We start from the raw sequence: 20,503 nt of genomic DNA on the forward strand, positions 1-20,503 counted from the left end.
GACCGCACATAGGGTAGTATGCACTAACAAGTTTTAATTAAAAAGGTTAAAACTACTTACAGGCGAAGGTAAATAGAGAGCGAGTAAACATTTGCCGGCCGGCATCTAACAGGAGCCCTTCCTGTACGCGGTGACGTCACTGCACTCCGTCCCAGACGCGTTTCGTCACAATATGACGTTCTCAATGGGAATGGGCTCTGCAGTGAACCACCGCTTAATATACCCAGGCCTCGCTTTGACTGCCAGGAACCGGAAATAGCCAAATCACCATTTTGAAAATGGGAAAACTGGATATTTAGTGTGTGCGGGACCTTAAGTGCCCTTAACTAGATAAAAAATAAATAAAAATATATATATATATATATAAATAAGGCTAAAGACAGGGAGCTATCTCTTTAATAAAAGAGAGACAGTATTAAAGATATAAAGAATTTATGTTTTGTGCATGTAAGTGAATTTAATACAAAACGTGCATAAATTAAAGGTCCATCCTGAATAAATACAGTCGGTCCCTCTCGTGGCCAGAGCTCGTGGGATTGTAGTGGGATTGTAGTTTTGGACAGATCTGATTATTTGAGGGAGATGAATAACATTTTGGGTGATTCCAATACTTACTCAATAATACAGTCTGATCCTAAAAATAAATATAAAAAGGAATTGGAAGCTATAGTGGCCAAGGGGTTTTATGAGGGGATCTTATCTCCTAAAGAGAGGTTATACATGGTCCCATTGGCACCACGGACGCCAACAATTTATTATCTGCCCAAACTTCATAAGGATCCTATCTGCCCCCCGGGGCGTCCCATTGTCAGTGGCATCGACTCTGTGACGTCCCGGGTAGGTAGATATGTGGACTTCTTTCTACAGCCACTAGTCAAGAGGATACCATCATATGTAAAAGACTCTAGGCACATTATTAATCTTTTGGCTGGTCTCACTCCTCGAAATGGTATGTGGTTAGTCACGATTGATGTGACATCTCTGTACAGCATCATTCCCCATGCCCTGGGTTTTGATGCTGTCTGTTTTTACTTAATACGTGATTCTGGCCTCCCTGCTAAACAGGTAGAGTTTATTATGTCACTCTTAAGGTTCGCCACCTCCTCGAACTATTTCTGGTTCGAGGGGAAGTTCTATAAACAAGAAACGGGCGTGGCCATGGGGGCTAAATATGCCCCCAGCTTGGCCAATCTGTTTATGGCCAAGTGGGAGGAGGATGTCATCTATAGTACTAATATACCGGAGCTCATGTTATGGGCAAGGTATATCGATGACATCCTCCTCCTATGGGATGGTACCCTTGACAGGCTGGAGAGATTCATGTCAGATCTGAATCTTAACCAGAGGGGGATCCAACTAAAATTCGAAGCTAGCCAATTTGAGGTACATTATTTGGATCTCAAAGTTAGCATTAAGAACAATGAGTTTGGCACTTCAACATTCTTTAAGGCGACGGATCGCAACTCTTTTATCCCTTTAAACAGTTGCCATCATAGTCAGTGGCTCAGATCGGTTCCGAAGAGCCAGTACCTCAGGCTCCGTAGGAACTGTTCTGACCCTCTTGAGTTTTCTGAGCAGGCCAAGGTACTGACCGGTCGCTTTTTAGAGAAGGGTTACAACTTAGAGTCCCTAAATGAGACTTTGGAGACTGTTAGCCGTATCCCCAGAGAGGATCTTTTGGTGGAGCGACCCCAAGTTGTAGGTGACCAATTCCAGGGCTGTGCTCCCTTTATCACTGATTATTCCATTCAGCACGGGAGTATCAAACAACTTTTGAATAAACATTGGCATTTGGCAAAGAATGACCCCATTCTTAAGGGGCTTTTGCCCGAGAAACCAAAGGTTGTTTTTAGAGGTGCACCATGCTTACGTAATCAGGTTGCACCAAATATTTTAAATCCCCCTCAGAATGGCTTAAATACATTTTTTAATCAATTAACGGGTTTTTATCAATGTAGAAGGTGTAGAGTTTGTTCCCTGAATTCATGTAGGAGTAGACGTACGATTAGGTTTGAATCAACCGTTGCAAGGAAGGAGCACCCAATAAAGCCCTTTATTACTTGCGAAACCACAGGAGTTGTGTATTTGATCCAGTGTCCATGCGGCCTACAATATGTGGGCCGTACCAAGCGACCTTTGCGTGTTCGGTTAAACGAACACATTACCAACATCCTTAATGGTTTCGATAAGCATTCGGTGTCAAAGCATTATCTCCTCAAACATAACAGAGATCCATCAAATACACTTTTTTTAGGCATCGATAAATTTAAACCTAATTGGAGGGGGAGTGCTCTAGTTAGAGAAATTTCCAAGCTAGAAATGGCTTGGATACACCGGCTCAAGTGCTATACGCCTCATGGCCTAAATATAGACACAGATATAAATGCGTTTATAAATAATGCTTGATGTCACTATGGTAGTTTTATGTCTATATTATTGTATAAAACGATTTTGTATAGTGGTTTTATTCATTATAACTATTTGTAAACTTTTTAGCCTCATTTTGACTTCACCAGGATGGGACCATTTTTCTATTTTCTAATTTTTACTTTTATATTTTTTATTTTTAATATATTAATGATTGGTTCACTATTTATATTTATTTATATTTATACTATTAATAGTATGTCAAATTGGAGATGGGGGTTGGTTTAATCATGATCCAATTTTTGACTATATATTATTTATATGAATATCAATTTATTTATATGATTATCTTAATCCCTATTGGGGTTTCCTATTTAAGTTTAATTTTTCTTAATATTGATTATTTTGTTTGTAGCATCCTGATTTATATATGTGTGAGGTATTGCTCACTCAGATATAATTATCTATAGGTTGGCAGTTCCAGCTCTGGCCACGAGAGGGACCGACTGTATTTATTCAGGATGGACCTTTAATTTATGCACGTTTTGTATTAAATTCACTTATATGCACAAAACATAAATTCTTTATATCTTTAATACTGTCTCTCTTTTATTAAAGAGATAGCTCCCTGTCTTTAGCCTTATTTATATATATATATATATATTTTTTTTTATTTATTTTTTATCTAGTTAAGGGCACTTAAGGTCCCGCACACACTAAATATCCAGTTTTCCCATTTTCAAAATGGTGATTTGGCTATTTCCGGTTCCTGGCAGTCAAAGCGAGGCCTGGGTATATTAAGCGGTGGTTCACTGCAGAGCCCATTCCCATTGAGAACGTCATATTGTGACGAAACGCGTCTGGGACGGAGTGCAGTGACGTCACCGCGTACAGGAAGGGCTCCTGTTAGATGCCGGCCGGCAAATGTTTACTCGCTCTCTATTTACCTTCGCCTGTAAGTAGTTTTAACCTTTTTAATTAAAACTTGTTAGTGCATACTACCCTATGTGCGGTCTCCTTCCTTTTATGTTGACACTGACTGGGCTGTGACATGCTATGAGGACGATTATCGCTAGTATATGCTGCTGCATCCCATCGTGGACCTCTTAAAGGGACCGTTACCTGATCTATTCCTGGCTGTTATCCGGCGCTTTGGAAGTATCCTGCAGTAATTTGAATAACGCTGTTATCAAATTACCTTTTGGTAAGCCTCAGTCCATATGGTGGCGGGTCACAACTGTCAATCATCTTCACACTGGGTGCTGTCCGGGTTGGAATTTTCGTCTATGGACTTTGATACTGGAACTTTTTAACAATTTGTTCACGTTTTATGCACTCATATGGTGCACATTTTTTTCTGTGTTCCACTTGTAGAAAACACAAAGGACTTCACTGTTCACACTATTATATTACTGGTTGGCGCAATTTTTCTTTCTTTTATATTTGTTTTGTGTTAGTTCACGCTATTGCAGCCTTCCCATTTATTCACTTAATTCTTATTCGATTAGCGCAATTTTCTTTTTTCCTGAATGTTGTAATTATAGCTTGTTTTTCCAAGGAACTCAACTTAAAGTGGATGTAAACCTGATTCATGAAATTTGAGTTGGGCACATATATCCACAGCGTTTTCTTATCTCTCTTCAAAGCACTATGTCCCATGGCTTTCACCTGCTCCTTTCTGCTGTTATCAGCTTGATGACTTCTGACAAGTTCTCCATCAATGGAGATAAAACCAGGTTGAATTTTGTGTCCAGGAGGTTGCTATAAATAGATTAGCGAAATTATTCCCAGAACAGCTCTGAGCGTCTCTGCCTATGTGGAGTGGGATGTGTGCCTTTCCTCCAATCAGCGGTCTTGGCTGTATGCCCAGACTTCACTTCCTGTGCTGGACAGGAAGAGAAAATTTCCTAACATGATCTGAACTTTCTAAAGAATATATAAAGCTGAAGAAAGCAGATATGCATGAAAAAAACTTATGTAGGGAGATTTGTTTAATCTCGGTGTATCATCTGAGGCTGTTCACTTCACTGGGTATATGTGAGGGTTTATATCCACTTTAAAGCACTCCTTTTAAGACCAGGTTTCCTTTTTGCTCATATATCTTTCACCCAGTCAACCAAAACCTTTGGATTTGTGGTGTGTCGAGTTAGTCATAATGCGCACACTTTTCTGGCATCACTCAAATCTCTTGCCAAGGTCTTTTGGGTATGGAAGAATGAAAAAAAATTTGATTTTTTTTTTTGTGCTCACCATAAAATCCCTTTCTCGGACATTGATTTAAGCCTCAGACACACGGTCTGATTGTTGGATGACCGAGCGTCTGATTTTTGTCAAAAGGGCCTGTGCAGGATTTTGTCTAGCATACGAACTATCCGCAAATTGTCGTTTGACAAACACAAAATGTAGTGACGTACTATGAGAGTATAAAGAGGATGTTAATTTGTCAAGTGCCACCCTTTGGGCCCCTTCTGTTAATTTCACGTTAGTAGAAGTTTGGTGAGCGTTGATTCGTGATTTTCAGATAATACAAAAAAAATGCCTTTCAAAATAAGTTTGGCATAACTACATGCAAAGCAGCTTCATTATCATCCCATTAAAGAAGATGAGAATTTAGACATTTCATCAATTGCCACGTCATGAATGTTTATTCTAGATTACCAACGGTAGTTTACATGACCAAACTCTTCCCAGTCATTCCTTGATGCCGAGCATACGCGTTTGTACTTTCGACTTTTGTGTGACGAATTTCTGTACTGATCAATCCGAAAATCATTTATTGAGTTCAGATCAGACAAACATTTATAGCCTGCACATCCAGCTTTTATCTGACGTAAAAGTAAAATCATCCGTCGAATACGATCCAAAAATCTGCAGACTTTTCCCTTCTGATTTTCGTAGCGTGTCTACGAGGCCCAAGGCACACAGGTTTGCAAGATTAAATATAATAGGTCATGCTGGCACCTACATGGGGATCCAGACACTAAACAAAGTTAAGGGGGCCAGCCCCACAATGGGCTGTAACCCCACCACTTACCAGCATGTTTAGTTGTAGCAAGCAGCAGACAGGAAAAAACACAAGAAAAAAAAACAAGCCAACCTAAGAAGAAGGCTGGAATATCTTCCCCCTCGGAGAACATAGAGTAAAAAAAATAAAAATAAAAATGATGTTCTCCATCATTTACTGAGAGAGACATGACACTAAATGTAGCATAATGGGGGGGGGGGGGGCAATGTAACTGCCCTAACTACATCATAGAAAAATAGACAAATCTCCCTAGGATGGTCTGCAGCAAGACAGAGCAATAGTAATAATTGTCCTCATTTATGCAAAAGGAGGAAACAATGCTGGCAAAAATTAAGGCTGTCCATGCAGAGAAAACTTGGAGCACAATATAAGAACCTCCCGGCTGATGCAATTTCCAACAGAAATGAACCTTTTGGGGTAAAGTTGGATGATCTCGCCAAAAGAGGTTCCAAAAGAGGTTTCTGTAGAACTGAAAGAAGCATATTTGAATCCCATGGTGGTCTCAAAAAGAAGAGCAACATGGGTCACCCCCTGATAAAAGTATGAACAAATGAGTGATGCCCCTGGAAGAGGACAGCCAGAGGCCGACACCTGGCCCATAATAATGCTAAGGGATGAACACAGCTGGAGGACAGAAAGGATTTTGCCCAGGAAAAAAAAAAAAACAGGCAGGATTGAAAGCTAAATTTCATACCACCAAAATGCACTTCTCAAGTACCTTACAAAAGGTACAAGGCATGTCGTTGAAGCCAACTACTTAGAAGCAGGGTGCCAGATTAGAGTCTAAAACATTACAAGAAATTAGTGATAAAACAAACCTTTCTGGACCAATCTGGAGAAACAAGGATGACCAAAATGTCTTCTAAGTCTATTTCTCTGACAAAGCTTCTGTAGGAGCTTGAACAGAGGAAAAATACATCAGTGTCCCAAAGAGCTAGAAAGCTTTCACTATGGTCTACTTTCTGGCTAAACTGGGAGGCCAATACATCCATGTCCGCCGTCTACCTAAATCCCTGTGGCAGATCTGTCAAATACCTTCCAGTATTCAAGCTCTGATTAATTAAAAAGCTTATCTTCCAAATGTCCACAGATAAATTGCGGAAATGCCAGAACATACTGCTTAACACATCATGTACTCCACCTTTCTGGAGGTAGAGTTGAATTGCCAGTTCAATGTTGGGAGCTTAGTTTCCTCTGGATATCAACTTCCCTGGACCAGTAAGGTGCCCATCATTCCACTGCAGCCAGAGAGACTCAAATTTGTCTTGATTCTCCACTGAAAGCTGAATTTTGGGATCTAAAAAAAAAAACTTTTTTTTCCCTATCTAAAGCTGGAGAAACTCCAGAATCTTTGTAAAAAAAAAAAATGCAGTTAGGCTACAACTGCAAGGGTTACATGTTTGTCAAGTCTGAAGATAAAGGAATATACTGTAATACTTACCTTACTCTTGGTGCTCTGACCAGCAGTCACACTCCAAGGTCATCACACCAAAAACTATACTGTACTTGAGGACAGTGAGGGCCTGCCCACAACCTGGAGAGCCTGAGAGAAGAGAAGAGCCAGAAGTCTTCCGGAGTGAGACATGTGGCGAGTATTACAGCTTATTCCTTCATCTTTAGACTAATGGCGCAGTTAACCACTGCAGTGAAGAATGGTAAAAACAGGGCCCCTTAATATAAAAAACATAAGGCTATCAATCTTTTATAGCCTCCCAGGGACAAGCACCCCAGCTGAAGAGAGCCACACTCACCAGTACTAAGTGAGTTGTCAGAGCATCTGAGAGACTTGCAACATGCATTGCTCTGAACTTGGAGAAAGCAACCACTGTAAATAAGGAAACCTGGTCATCTGTCATGACATATTGCAAGGCCCTGAGCTGTAAAGAAGATCCAGATATGCCACTGCAGGGATGTCAGTACAGAGCCGTTGCAGAGAAATACTTAAATACGCAGCATAAATCAAGCAGTGGGAGAAGTCTTGAACCAACAGAGCTGGAGATAGACATGCTACTTTCTTGGGACACTAAACTGGGCATTTTTGGAAAAAATGTATGTATGCAATATAAAAAAAGGAAAAGAGCATAACACTGAAAGAAAAGACACACTCATGGTCAGAAAGGCTAGAGATCCATTTATATTTATACCTTCATGTTGCCGTTGTGCAGACTCTCTTGTGGGAACAGGAGATCCTCTGTTCAAGGGATGACTGCTGTATGATGCTCCATGGGTTAACTGATGCTCTTCATAAGTCAATGGGCTGTGCCTGTGTTTCCCAGGGTCTGGCACAATTACAGGGGCCCCCCTGGTTATTGATCCAGAACCACCTCGACTTTTCAGCATCATCTCGTCATATACCCGATCCATGGTTCTGTGGTCCTGTAATACTTCCATTGGGTGTAAAGAATGATAAGGCCGGCCTGTACTACCAATAATAGACCGTACATCATGTTTTTTTGAGCTCACTGAAGTACCACTGTCATACTTCAAAGGTGTACCCTGTAGAATGAAAAACAAAAAGCTTTTTAAGAACCACCCGGCTATAGAAATTAATAATAAATTAAGTAATTATAGTATTTTTTATATAGATAAAAGATCACCATTGGTTCATATGTACTTTGTATTGCAATTACATTACAATTTCAGTTCCCAAAAAAGTGACTGTATGTGCATATTTCAATAGAGAATTCAATTTTCAAATGAAGCAACTTTTATTATACATATGTCAAAGCAGTCTGGAACAATACTGGTACCAGTCCAAGTCAAATACTTCATACTAGAGATCAAAAAACATGACTCTTGAAGCAACTGAAGCTTACAAATTCTGTTCTTGCCGAAAAACAAGAACTGGATTTGTAAATTTCTCCCGCTTCATAACTAGCTTTAGACTAAGAGGGGCATTTTATAAATGTGTATATAGACTGTGTTGAACATTACTGAACAGTTTACTACAAATAAAAGTAAAAAAATAAATAAAATTATATATATATATATATATATATATATATATATATATATATAAAACTAATGTCCAATGTATCAGTAAGTACCATGCAAATAATAGTTGCTTAAAGTGGAAGTTCAGCCAAAAAACAAATAAATCTACTCGCAGCCACATACTAAAACTAATTATCTAACCCTGTAAAGAAGAAATTACTATACATACCTTTTCTGCAGCCAGCGGTGGATGCGGTGTAGAAGTGACTTCACCCATACATTTACTATGGGGATTCTGTTGTCTGCTGCCTCCCCTGCACACGCCTACACAGAGAAGCCGACAGCTCAGCGTGGGACCAGACACAAAAAGAATTTGTATATCGATTTTTGGTTTACAGGGTTAGATAGATTAGTCTTAGAATGTGGCTGCCAGTAGATTTACGAGTTTGTTTTTGGCTGAACTTCTACTGTAAAAAACCGACCCCAGGTACATGTATTGCTTGTAGTTAAGATGGCTGCCCGGGGACCAGAAGCTGGCTGGAATGTAACATATCAGATGGGGAACACTGCCCAAGCATCCTGGTACATGTGAATGGTCAAGTTGGTGATGGCGACAAGGTACATGTGGTTCATAGCAAAAAAAGCGCAGTGAGACCCATCTAGTAATAGAAGGTTCATACATTGTGGTGAGTGTACATCGATGTGGGGTTACCTGGAGCACCTAGAAATAGTTGTGTCTTTTTTGGTTACTAATGGCACCAGCACCTGTTCACTTACCTTTTGGTTTTTAAGCAACTATTATTTGAATGGGGCTTACTGTTACATTGGACCCAAGTTGTGTTTTTTGGCACAGTTAGTTTATTGTTTTGCACTTTTATATGTGGTAAAATGTTTAGTGATCTTGTTTCACATAATTACAGCACAATCCATATACACATTTATTGAGGTCACAAATGTGGACTTTGGACATAATTACATTCATCTGTGTTCCGTTTTTTGGTTTGTTTTGCCTGTGGCACAGGGTTTTCATTGTTATTAAAAGGGGAATTTATTAAAATGTAGGCCTCATGCCCATGGACGTTTTTATGAGCGTTTTTTGCAGCTTAAAAACGGCTCTCCATGTTAGCCTATGCCCTCATGCCCACCATGACATTTTTGAGCTGTAAATGGCTGAGCTGTTTTTAAGCTGCAAAAAAAAAAAAAAAAAAACAGGACCAGTGCGTTCAGTAAAGACGCCGGCAAAGGATGTTAAACGCGATTTAACAAGGCTTAACGCTGTGTTAAGCCTCGTCCGGCGTTTCTTTCTCTATTCAAAATCAATGGTTCCCTATGGGAGCCCATTAATTTGAATAGAGGTCGCACCAGAAGTCGGATCAAGATGATCCAACTTGCTGGGGCGACTCGTGTGCAGAGAATCTTGGAGGGGAACCCAGTGAAAAGTTAAAAAAAAATTTGCGTGAGGTTCCCCCCCAGGATGAAACCAGACCGTTCGGGGCATGTGGCCTGGTATGGTCTAGGAGGGGGCGCTCGCTCCCCCCCTTTCCTGACCTACTGGGCTACGTACTCGGATAAGGGTCTGATATGGATCCTGGGGGGAACCCCCACGCTGTTTTTTTTTGGTGTGGGGGGATTCCCCTTAAGATCCATACCAGACAGAAGGGTCTGGTATCATCCTGGGGGAACCTCACGCAAACATAATTTTCGCTGGGTTCCCCTTCAAGATTCTCCACACACGAGTCTCCCGGCAAGTCGGATCATCTTGATCCGACTTCTGGTACAACCTCTATTCAAATCAATGGGCTCCCATAGGCAACCATTGATTTTGAATAGAGAAAGAAAAACACGGCAAAACGTGCATTGAATTCAATGCAAAACGCAGAAAAAAATTGCGTTAAAAACACTGCTTTTTTTTCCCCCATGGCAACCAGTCAGCCTCTACCTTTCATTTCAAAAGCTTAGCTAAACAAGCTGAAAACAGACATGAATTGGTTACCCACACATCGGCTCCAGGTTCTGGCTGCTCCAGGTTTAATAAACTCCCCCTTTGTGTTTAAAGAGGGAATACGTTTTTGCTTGTTTAGTGTAGGGGTGGGCAACCACAGCCCTCCAGTCGTTTATTTGAATGGTCTGCTATTCCTGCGTTTCCCACAGGGAAAAAATCCTTGACCCTTTGTTTTTTTAAACCTGGCTGCATGGAACTGCATAGTGCTTTTGCGCCATGAAATTTCACTCCCTGCATTTTCCGTTGCATTTGGGTGCCATTAAGAATTAATGGCACTGCTGTGCATCTACGGGAATGTGTAGGTTTAACAAGCATTCCCACACTTGTAACAGTGTGAACCTAGCCTAAAGGAGAATTAAACCCCCAAAAAACATGTAACATAACAGCCTACCTGTCTTTAGATGTGCGCTTTTCATTTGACAGCAATTAACATGTAGATTTATATAACTGAAGCGTTCTAGAATTTAAACCCATGCTTATTACAGTGTGATTTAATAAAAACTCACAACATAAAATGGAATAGTTTTGAATAAAGTAAACACGGACTTAAATACCACATAGTAGGGTTGATATTTGTCTGCTAAGTGATTCCACGATGACAGGAATATGTCAACAAGTGTTATTCTGCAAGTCATTGTATGTTATCTAAGTATCTGGCTGTGCTCTCTGCTTCCATGGGCTGGCTCTGAAAACACATTCTTATGGAAAGGTGCCCACTGCCTTACAAACAACATGTTTGCCAGAGGACTTCCACTCATCAAAGCCAAGTGTGTTATAGTGTAGACTGATCTTTCACCCCGTTAGCCACAATGCCGTTTCAGAAGACATTATTTCTCATTACACTTTGGTAAGAGAAAAACATTGTTAAAACACAGCAAAGCTATCAGCGTTGACCTAAAAACTGCCGCTATAGGTTACAGCAGTTTGCCCCTTTTCACTACTTTACTCAATAGTCTCCAAAAAGAGTGATTATAGAGCAGTGTTTCTCAACTCCAGTCCTCAAGGCGCTCCGACAGGTCATGTTTTCAGGCTTTCCATCATTTTGTACAGGTGATTTGATCAGTTTCACTGCCTTAGTAATTACCACAGCCGTTTCTGATGAGGGAAACCCTGAAAACATGATCTGTTGGGGCGTCTTGAGGACTGGAGTTGAGAAACATTGTTATAGGGAGATTATAACTTATCTTGAGATAAAGGCCCAATATATAGGTATGACCATGATGCAAAAGTCAGTTGACAACTTTATAGATTTGTAGAATCATTACGCTGGTATAATAAAAATGCAAAATCAGCTATACAAAAGTGAAATAGCATTTGTTTTTGATCCTACATTGCACTGTTCACTTTTATTACAACAAACTTTACTGAAATGTTACACAAGCATTTCATAAAAGTTCAATTGGCTGCCATGGTGGATTGCCTCCCATGGCGCTGTACTGAAAAAAAAGGACTGCATGCAGTACTTTTTTCACTGCAAACCGCAACACAGTGGTGTGAACTGGGCACAAGGGCCACATGGCATTTTGTCTGGTCATGCAGTGGGACTGTGCTGCTGTACAGCTCTGTGCTAAAGTGCAGCATGTCTGCATTGTGTCATGGATCCCTGCAGTGCAGCTCCGGAAACCAATTGTTTTCTGTGTGTCCTAGCAGTGACTGGCCTTCCTGGTTACCGTACTAATGTGTGAAATGGGTCTAACTTAGGGGGGATCATTTGCTATCTGGGACTCAGATATTATGCAAAATAGAACTTCTAAATTCCGTCTGGATTCTGTGTTTTTTTTTTGGTTTCAAAAACAATTTATTTTCATAATGGATTGCCCATTTTATTCTCCTTTTCAAGCATTCATTCCATTCCCCAGTAAAGTATGCGACTTCTGTATTTCGGCACTTTCAGCAGCTGAATTTACTTTCTCTTAGGCCCCATACACACCATAGAATCTATCCGCAGATAAATCCCATCAAATGGGTTTCTGCGGATAGATCCTATGGTGTGTACACTCCGTCGGATATTTATCCGCAGATAAATCTCCCCTGGGATGGATTTCCAGCAGATGGATATTTGCCGACATGCTCAACAAATCCATCTGCTGGAATCCATTCCAACGGATGGATCCGCTCGTCTGTACAGACTTACCGGATCCATCCGCCCAAAGGGATTCCCCGCACGCGTCGTAATGATTTGACGCATGCGTGGAATTCCTTATATGACAGCGTCGCGCCCGTCGCCGCGTCATAATAGCGGCGACGGCGCGACACGTCATCGGCAGAGGATTTCAGCGCGGATTTCAATGCGATGGTGTGTACACGCCATCGCATAGAAATCTTCTGAAATCCTCGAGAGGATTTATCCGCGGATACGGTCCGCTGGACCGTATCTGCGGATAAATCCTCTCGTGTGTATGGGGCCTGATTCATTGTCATTAAACTGCCTCAACAGCCAAATCACACTTCATGAAGAAAATAATGCTGCCATTGCTTTATTTGTACCTTACGTTTTTTCAAACTGATTATTAGAAGTAATACACTATATGACAGTTATGTATAAAACAAGGAAACATAAAATAAAAACATATTATAAAAAAAAAAAAAACTCATGTACAAATTTGTACTTTTTCTCATTCTGTATTTATCCATTAACATAAGGCTAAAGCGCAAAAAGGAACACTATATACAATATGTAGGATTACATATGTTATGTTTTCAAACATAAAAATAAACCACAAAATTTCAATGAAGTTAGGGCCTATTCATACCATTGATGTTGATAATGAGCATTGCTTCCCAATGCAAGGCATTACAGACATCACATCTGTTGGTGTGCTGTCGACCCATTCATTGTGGATGGCACCGCAACATACCACCGAAATGAATGTGTCTTTCAATGCAGTACAACGCATGGTATTCCTATTCTTTCCAATAAAATCCAACCTGCCTTATTGTCGTGTGTTGCTGTGCGCCTCAGCCCATTTATTTTGAATGAGCTGTTTAAAGCATCACAACACACAACAATGGATGTTTTGCAGCACACAACATTGTGAAAGCTGGCAAAAAGGCAAAAACACTTTCACAGACCACTCTTGTCTTCAAACATAGAAGACGTGACATATTGCAGATTGTGAATTGTCCTTCGTGGAATAGGTTTTGCCATACAGGCCTCACGGGCTAGCAATTTTACATTTTTTTTAAAAAAAAATCTATATTTTTACATATTCAAAGAGAAAATACAATACAAACATTCCTGGTATGAATCGTCAGGGTTATCTGTAACACAACATCTTCAGAGGCTTACAATCTAGATGGGAAAATTGTCCCAACAATCTATTTACAGAAAAATGCAGAGAGCAGCACATTAAAGCAGAGTTCCAGTCATATTTTTGTTTATCAAAAGTCAACAGCTACAAAAAGTGTAGCTGCTGACTTTTATTAAACAGCCACCTGTCCCACGATCCAGTGGCGCGCGCACTCACTCGCACGGTGTTCTCCCCGTGATAAAGTAGATATTTGCCAGCACACCATGGATCGACACAAAGCAGAGTCCAAACGGATTTATTTATTGCAACACAGAGAGAGTGCAATGTTTTGGAGTCACGCAAGACCCCTTCTCGTCAGGCATGCAATGCGGTCCTGACAAAGGGGTCCTATGTGATGCCAAAACTTTGCACTCTACTTGTATTGTGATCATGCAATAAATAAATCCGCTTGGACGCTACTTTTTGTCAATCCATGTTGTGCTGGCAAATATCTACTTTAAGACTTGAACCAGTTTTCAGCTGGTTGTTGCTGCAGCACCCCGAACTTTGAGAGCTTATCCAGGAACGTGTGCGATGGGAATATGAAGCATTACACATTCTCCCCATGTTCCCCCTCTGCAGCTCGTGCATCTCTACTATAGGCACCCAACTGTGACAGCTTGCGACCACAGCTGAGGTCCCCACAGCAAATGCACGAGTGGCGCTGTGCTCTGTGACTGGTCCGAAAGTTTTCTAGGTCCAGTCATATGTCCCGGAAGACTTTGGGAGGGAGAACTTCCGGTCCGCTTAGGCGAACAGAAGTGAAACGAAAGTGGAAACCAGTCAAAGTCGTGTACCTGCTCCCCTCCTCCCCGAAAGCTCAGGAGTCGGGGAGGAGGCCTTAAAGCGCAAGTTCCACTTTTGGGAGGAAGTAAATGAGACAGAGGGTAAATAAGATGGCGATATAGTAAGATAAAGAGGGATACAACAAAAGTAGGGTTGTCCCGATACCACTTTTTTAGGACCGAGTACAAGTACCGATACTTTTTTTCATGTAGTCGCCGATACCGAATACCGATACTTTTTTTAAATGTCATGTGACAGTTTTCAAACCACAATACAGACTAAGGATATTTTCTTTAGAATTATGAAGAACTCTAACTCAAGACATTATAAAAGAATAAAAATGAGTAAAAATGAATAAAAATGTTTTATTTGCTTGTCACGCAGTAGTAAAAAACTCAAAGAATTTTCATAGAACATGTTGATAAATACAAAAAAAGTACTCTATTTAGGTATCAGGAGCATTTGCGCGAGTACGAGTACTCCCGCAAATACTCGGTATCGGTCCCGATACCGATACTAGTATCGGTATCTGGACAACCCTAAACAAAAGTATAACATATTGAAGTAAATCAAACTATAAATCACTGTGTTAATTGCTGATACAAGTCAGAGGAAAGGAAAACTAACCACAAAGCCCAAATTTTTTAGTATTTGGTATATATTATGTCTTGTACCTTCAGTAACCATTCTTTGACTGTGGGCACTACTGGAGACATCCAATAGATCAGAACAAGTCATTTGCCAGCATTAAGGAGGGGAGGCCTCAACAAACGTTTGTAAGACCCCCACAGACTTCTTTGTGTAATGAAATAGCATAGGGAGCGCATCATGGGGTAGCAATATAACCACTTCACGCTCAAGCTATAGCCGAAAGACAAATACAGTACAGGCTTACATTGCCGGGAGGGCATCCATGTACGTCTTCACGGGTGGCGCGCTCTGTGTTTACCGAGTCCTTGGGACTCAGCTGATCAGAGAGAGAGTAAAATGCTGATCCTGGCCCTTTACCACGTGATCAGCTGTGGTAAAGGGCCAGCTTTTTTTCCCCCTCACGCTTACAGTGTGAGAAATAAAAAATAAGCCATTTACCTGCTTTTGTAAAACGGGACATCGGTCCCACACAGTGAAAGTTACTGCTGCTAAGCAGTGCCCACAAGTGCCACCTATCAATGCTCATTAGTGCCAAACCTACCAGTTCCACCTATCAGTGCCCACCAATGTCACTTATCAGTACCCACCTATCAGTGCAGCCTATCAGTGTCTACTCCTCAGCGTACATCAATAAAAGGAGAGACATTACCTGTTTGCAAAATTACATAAAACTATGAAAAGTTGTTTAGCAAAAAATAAAAACCCCAGTGGGGATTTAATACCACCAAAAGAAAGCACTTTATGTGAAAAAATTATAAAAAATTCATATGGGTACAGTGTAGCATGATCGCGCAATTGTTACTCAAAGAGTGACAGCACTGAAAGCTGAAAATTGGTCAGGAAGAGGTTATATGCGCCCAGTAAGCAAGTGGTTAAGCTACGTAGTATCAGGGGATCGTGAAGCTTCAAATTTTGCTTCTGGAGGATTTTGCTACAATGAGCATTAAAAGGTCAGGTACCACTTCTCCGAGTTGACCTAGCCGAGTTTAGCACTGCAACTCTGACAATATACATTGTTCACTCAGTAGGGTCCTTACCCCTAGCAGAGACATTGTTCACTCAGTAGGATCCTTACCCCTAGCAAAGACATTGTTCCATCACTAGTATCCATATTCCTACAGCATACATTGTCCTCTCACCAGTATCCATATTCCTACAGCATACATTGTCCTCTCATCGGTATCCATATTGCTACAGCATACATTGTCCCCTCACCAATACCCATATTCCAACAGCATACATTGTCCTCTCACCAATACCCATATTCCTACAGCATACATTGTCCTCTCACCGGTATCCATATTCCTACAATATACATTGTCCTCTCACCAGTATCCATATTCCTACAGCATACATTGTCCTCTCACCAATACCCATATTCCTACAGCATACATTGTCCTCTCACCGGTATCCATACTCCTACAACATACATTGTCCTCTCACCAGTATCCATATTCCTACAGCATACATTGTCCTCTCACCAATACCCATATTCCAACAGCATACATTGTCCTCTCACCAATACCCATATTCCTACAGCATACATTGTCCTCTCACCGGTATCCATATTCCTACAACATACATTGTCCTCTCACCAGTATCCATATTCCTACAGCATACATTGTCCTCTCACCAATAACCATATTCCTACAGCATACATTGTCCTCTCACCGGTATCCATACTCCTACAACATACATTGTCCTCTCACCAGTATCCATATTCCTACAACATACATTGTCCTCTCACCAGTATCCATATTCCTACAGCATACATTGTCCTCTCACCAATAACCAGGGCTCAAGTCCTGCGGGAACGCATGGGAACAGAGTTCATGCACTTTTTTCACAGCAGGAACGCAGTTCCCTTTGCAGGACTAGAGTACCCGAGAGCAGCGGAGGCGCCGAGCCAATCCTTCCCCAATCGGCGATGCCCAGCTTGAGTCACTGTCAGGGGCAGGCGAACCTTAGTAATCCTTTATGTTACTGGCCGCTTCCTGTATATGGATTCATCAGGCAGTGTGCGGGTATTCCGTCACTTCCTCGATGCCGCAATGTCTCCTGGGAGCTTTTGTCATTGTTCCCAGGAGACATTGCGGCATTTAGAAAAAAAAACACGCGGTTTAGTAATTATGCATATGAGCGTATCATTTTTTTTTTTTTTTTGGTGGGGAAGTGGATCTTGGGTGGGAGTTCCCACACTTTTTTCCCCAGGACTTGACCCCTGCCAATAACCATATTCCTACAGCATACATTGTCCTCTCACCGGTATCCATATTCCTACAGCATACATTGTCCCCTCACCGGTATCCATATTCCTACAGCATACATTGTCCTCTCACCGGTATCCATATTCCTACAGCATACATTGTCCTCTCACCGGTATCCATATTCCTACAGCATACATTGTCCTCTTACCGGTATCCATATTCCTACAGCATACATTGTCCTCTCACCGGTATCCATATTCCTACAGCATACATTGTCCTCTCACCGGTATCCATATTCCTACAGCATACATTGTCCTCTCACCGGTATCCATATTCCTACAGCATACATTGTCCTCTCACCGGTATCCATATTCCTACAGCATACATTGTCCTCTCACCGGTATCCATATTCCTACAGCATACATTGTCCTCCCACCAGTATCTATTAGACATGTGCATTCGTTTTCGCCCGACTACATTTTCGTCCGAATTTCAGCCATTTTCGTTATTGTTTTAACAAACGAAAACAAAAGTGCAGAATACGAAAACCAAAAGATCCGACATAAACAAATAATAAACTTTATTTTCGTGTTCGTCGGTCGAATGTGCCTAACCTTAACTCTATTAGTCCAAGATTAGAGAGAAAAGATTCGACATTATAGAGAGAAAAGATTCGACATTATAGAGAGAAAAGATTCGACATTATAGAGAGAAAAGATTCGACATTATAGAGAGAAAAGATTCGACATTATAGAGAGAAAAGATTCGACATTATAGAGAGAAAAGATTCGACATTATAGAGAGAAAAGATCGCTGCTGGAATTGGGTGGGGGAAGTAAAATAAAAATAATGATGGTGATGAATGTTATTGGCTGATTGTAACCAAAGAGGAGGAGCAGTAAAATAGCTAGAACTAACTTGACAATTCAACATGAACGATGAAAATTCGACAAAGCATCGAAAAACATACAAACATCGAATCTGTCATTGAAGGCTTAAGGTGTCTGTCGAATGTTCAAAGAAGATTCTACGGAGCAGCTAAACTGTATGACGCCGCAATCGTACATTTCTGGTCAAATGCTCGGCCCATAGGCTATAGAAAAATTCTAATGTTGGTTGACTAGTAATAATAATTAATAAATATAATTAATACTAGTCATACAACATTAGAATTCTTCTATAGCTTGTAGGCAAAACATTTGACTGGAAATGTACGATTCGACGTACAGTTTCGCTGCTCCGTCGAATCTTCTTTAAACATTCGACAGACACCATAAGTATTCAATGGCAGATTCAACCTTAATTCGGATTTTCAGACGAATGCAATTTCTAACAAAAAAACTAAATAAATAAAAACGAATTTCGGGAGTAACTAAATAAATGTATTTTTCGGACGAAAACGAAATTCGACACAAAATATTTCAGTGTGCACATGTCTAGTATCCATATTCCTACAGCATACATTGTCCTCTCACCAGTATCCACCTTGACATACACTCTCTGAATGCATGAAAGTATTTACATTATTTTGAAATTTTAAAAACGCCTCATTTTGCCAATAAAGGCTACAGGCAACCAGCCCTGCCGATTTACATTTACTAGGAATGGCATACCTGTGTAATAGAGCCATCTTTATGTGGCCTGGAATTCACTTGCATCTCGGCGCTGTGTCTCATTTCTTCCCTGGGGATCTCATGGACAGACCTCCCAGCTTCCTTCACTGTGGCCACCATGTCCTCATGGGTTTTCAACTTCAGCGGGCCTGAAAGACCTTCATGTGCTCTAACTTTGTAGGCATCAGCTAGGCTTCGTGGTGGAGTGCTTTCTCTTTTCAGCTGCTTGGCTTCTCTTCTGAGGTAGTCATCTGGAGCTTCAGCAAAGGAGCGGGGGATTCCTGAAGATTAAAGCCAGATTGCAAAATGAAAAATGAAATAAAAACTAGAGCTAACTTATCACACAAAGCCGAGTAAATGTAAAAAAAATATTAAGACAACATGGGAAAATCAGCACCAAATGCATATGACCCTCCGACACCAAATAAAGCAGTATTAACCAGGGCTGTGGAGTCGGTAGATAAATGTTCCGACTCCGACTCCTCAGTTTTATGTACTTCTGACTCCGACTCCTCGACTCCGACTCCTCTGTATTAATATGCAAATGTATTTTATACATTCCTTGAGGGAAAGAAACGCAACCTACCACAGGACTACTGGCTGGGAAGCCAACAGTCTACTGTATTGCACAGTTTAAGCAAAAGACAAACACAATGAAAACAAATCTGCTGCTGAAGATAGGGCAGTGGGAGGATCCAGGAAGGGGCGTTTATTCTAAAACATGATTTTCCTAGGAGAATCCCATAGTCATGTTTAAAGTTTAAGCTAACAATCGGAGTTTACAAGTTTTTATAGCCTTAGCTAAATGACAGCAGTTTTTCCAATGGTTTACAGCTTCAGTCTTGAACTATTGGCCCTCCATTCCCTTCACTTATACAAGTGTCTCACTCTCTAGTCCTGCAAAAAACATATTTATTTAATCCCTTATGAGTGAGAGGCTAGGTTACACATAGACGCTGCGTTCCCTGTAAAAGCAGAACACAACACTATGGAAAGTATAAGTATTGCAGCTCCTAATTGTGCGTTGCGTGCCATATAGTGAAGCACATGAAAAGCGCGCTTCTTCACGGTCACTTAACGTGTTCGTTTTGCGGTTACGTGAGGCACTGCATGCATTGGTCTTTATTCTTACAGTAGAGAAGTCATTAATTATAACTTTTTGTGAATTGGGACATTTAAACTTGCTTTTTTTTTTTTTATTCCAATCTAAATTTAGTATAGGAGTCGGAGTCGGAGTCGGTGCATTGTTTGCCGACTCCAGGTACCCAAAATTTCCCCCGACTCCGACTCCTCGACTCCGACTCCGACTCCACAGCCCTGGTATTAACCACTGCAGCAATGGAAAATTTTACCCCTACATTTTTGTGACCATTGACATTTATACAGTAATCAGGGCTATAAAAATGCACCGATTGATGTGTAAATGTCATTGATAGGGAAGGTGTTTGACACTAGGGGGCGATTAAGGGGTTAAATGTGTGTTCCCTCAGTGTGTTCTAACTGTGTGGGGATGGGGCTTAATAAGAGGGGAGACATATAATTGTTCCTATTTACTATGAACAAACGACATGTCTCCTCTCCTCTGATAGCACAGGGGTTTGTGCGTTTACACACACAAATCTTCGTGC

General features: G+C 40.9%; 1 protein-coding gene across 13 annotated transcripts in view; it reads right to left on the bottom strand.

Annotated features, from left to right (window-relative positions):
* The window catches only part of NCOR2 (nuclear receptor corepressor 2), a 599,120-nt gene that overhangs the window by 69,487 nt on the left and 509,130 nt on the right, over positions 1-20,503 (bottom strand). For all 13 annotated transcript variants that reach the window (XM_040347350.1, XM_040347349.1, XM_040347347.1 and 10 more), the window contains 2 exons: positions 18,876-19,156; positions 7,537-7,888 (listed from right to left, as the gene is read on the bottom strand). In XM_040347350.1, the coding sequence (XP_040203284.1) occupies positions 7,537-7,888; positions 18,876-19,156 (633 nt within the window). The remainder of the gene's footprint in view (positions 1-7,536; positions 7,889-18,875; positions 19,157-20,503) is intronic.

Source organism: Rana temporaria, chromosome 1 (genome assembly GCF_905171775.1).
Source record: "Rana temporaria chromosome 1, aRanTem1.1, whole genome shotgun sequence".
Taxonomy (NCBI): Eukaryota; Metazoa; Chordata; class Amphibia; order Anura; family Ranidae; genus Rana; species Rana temporaria.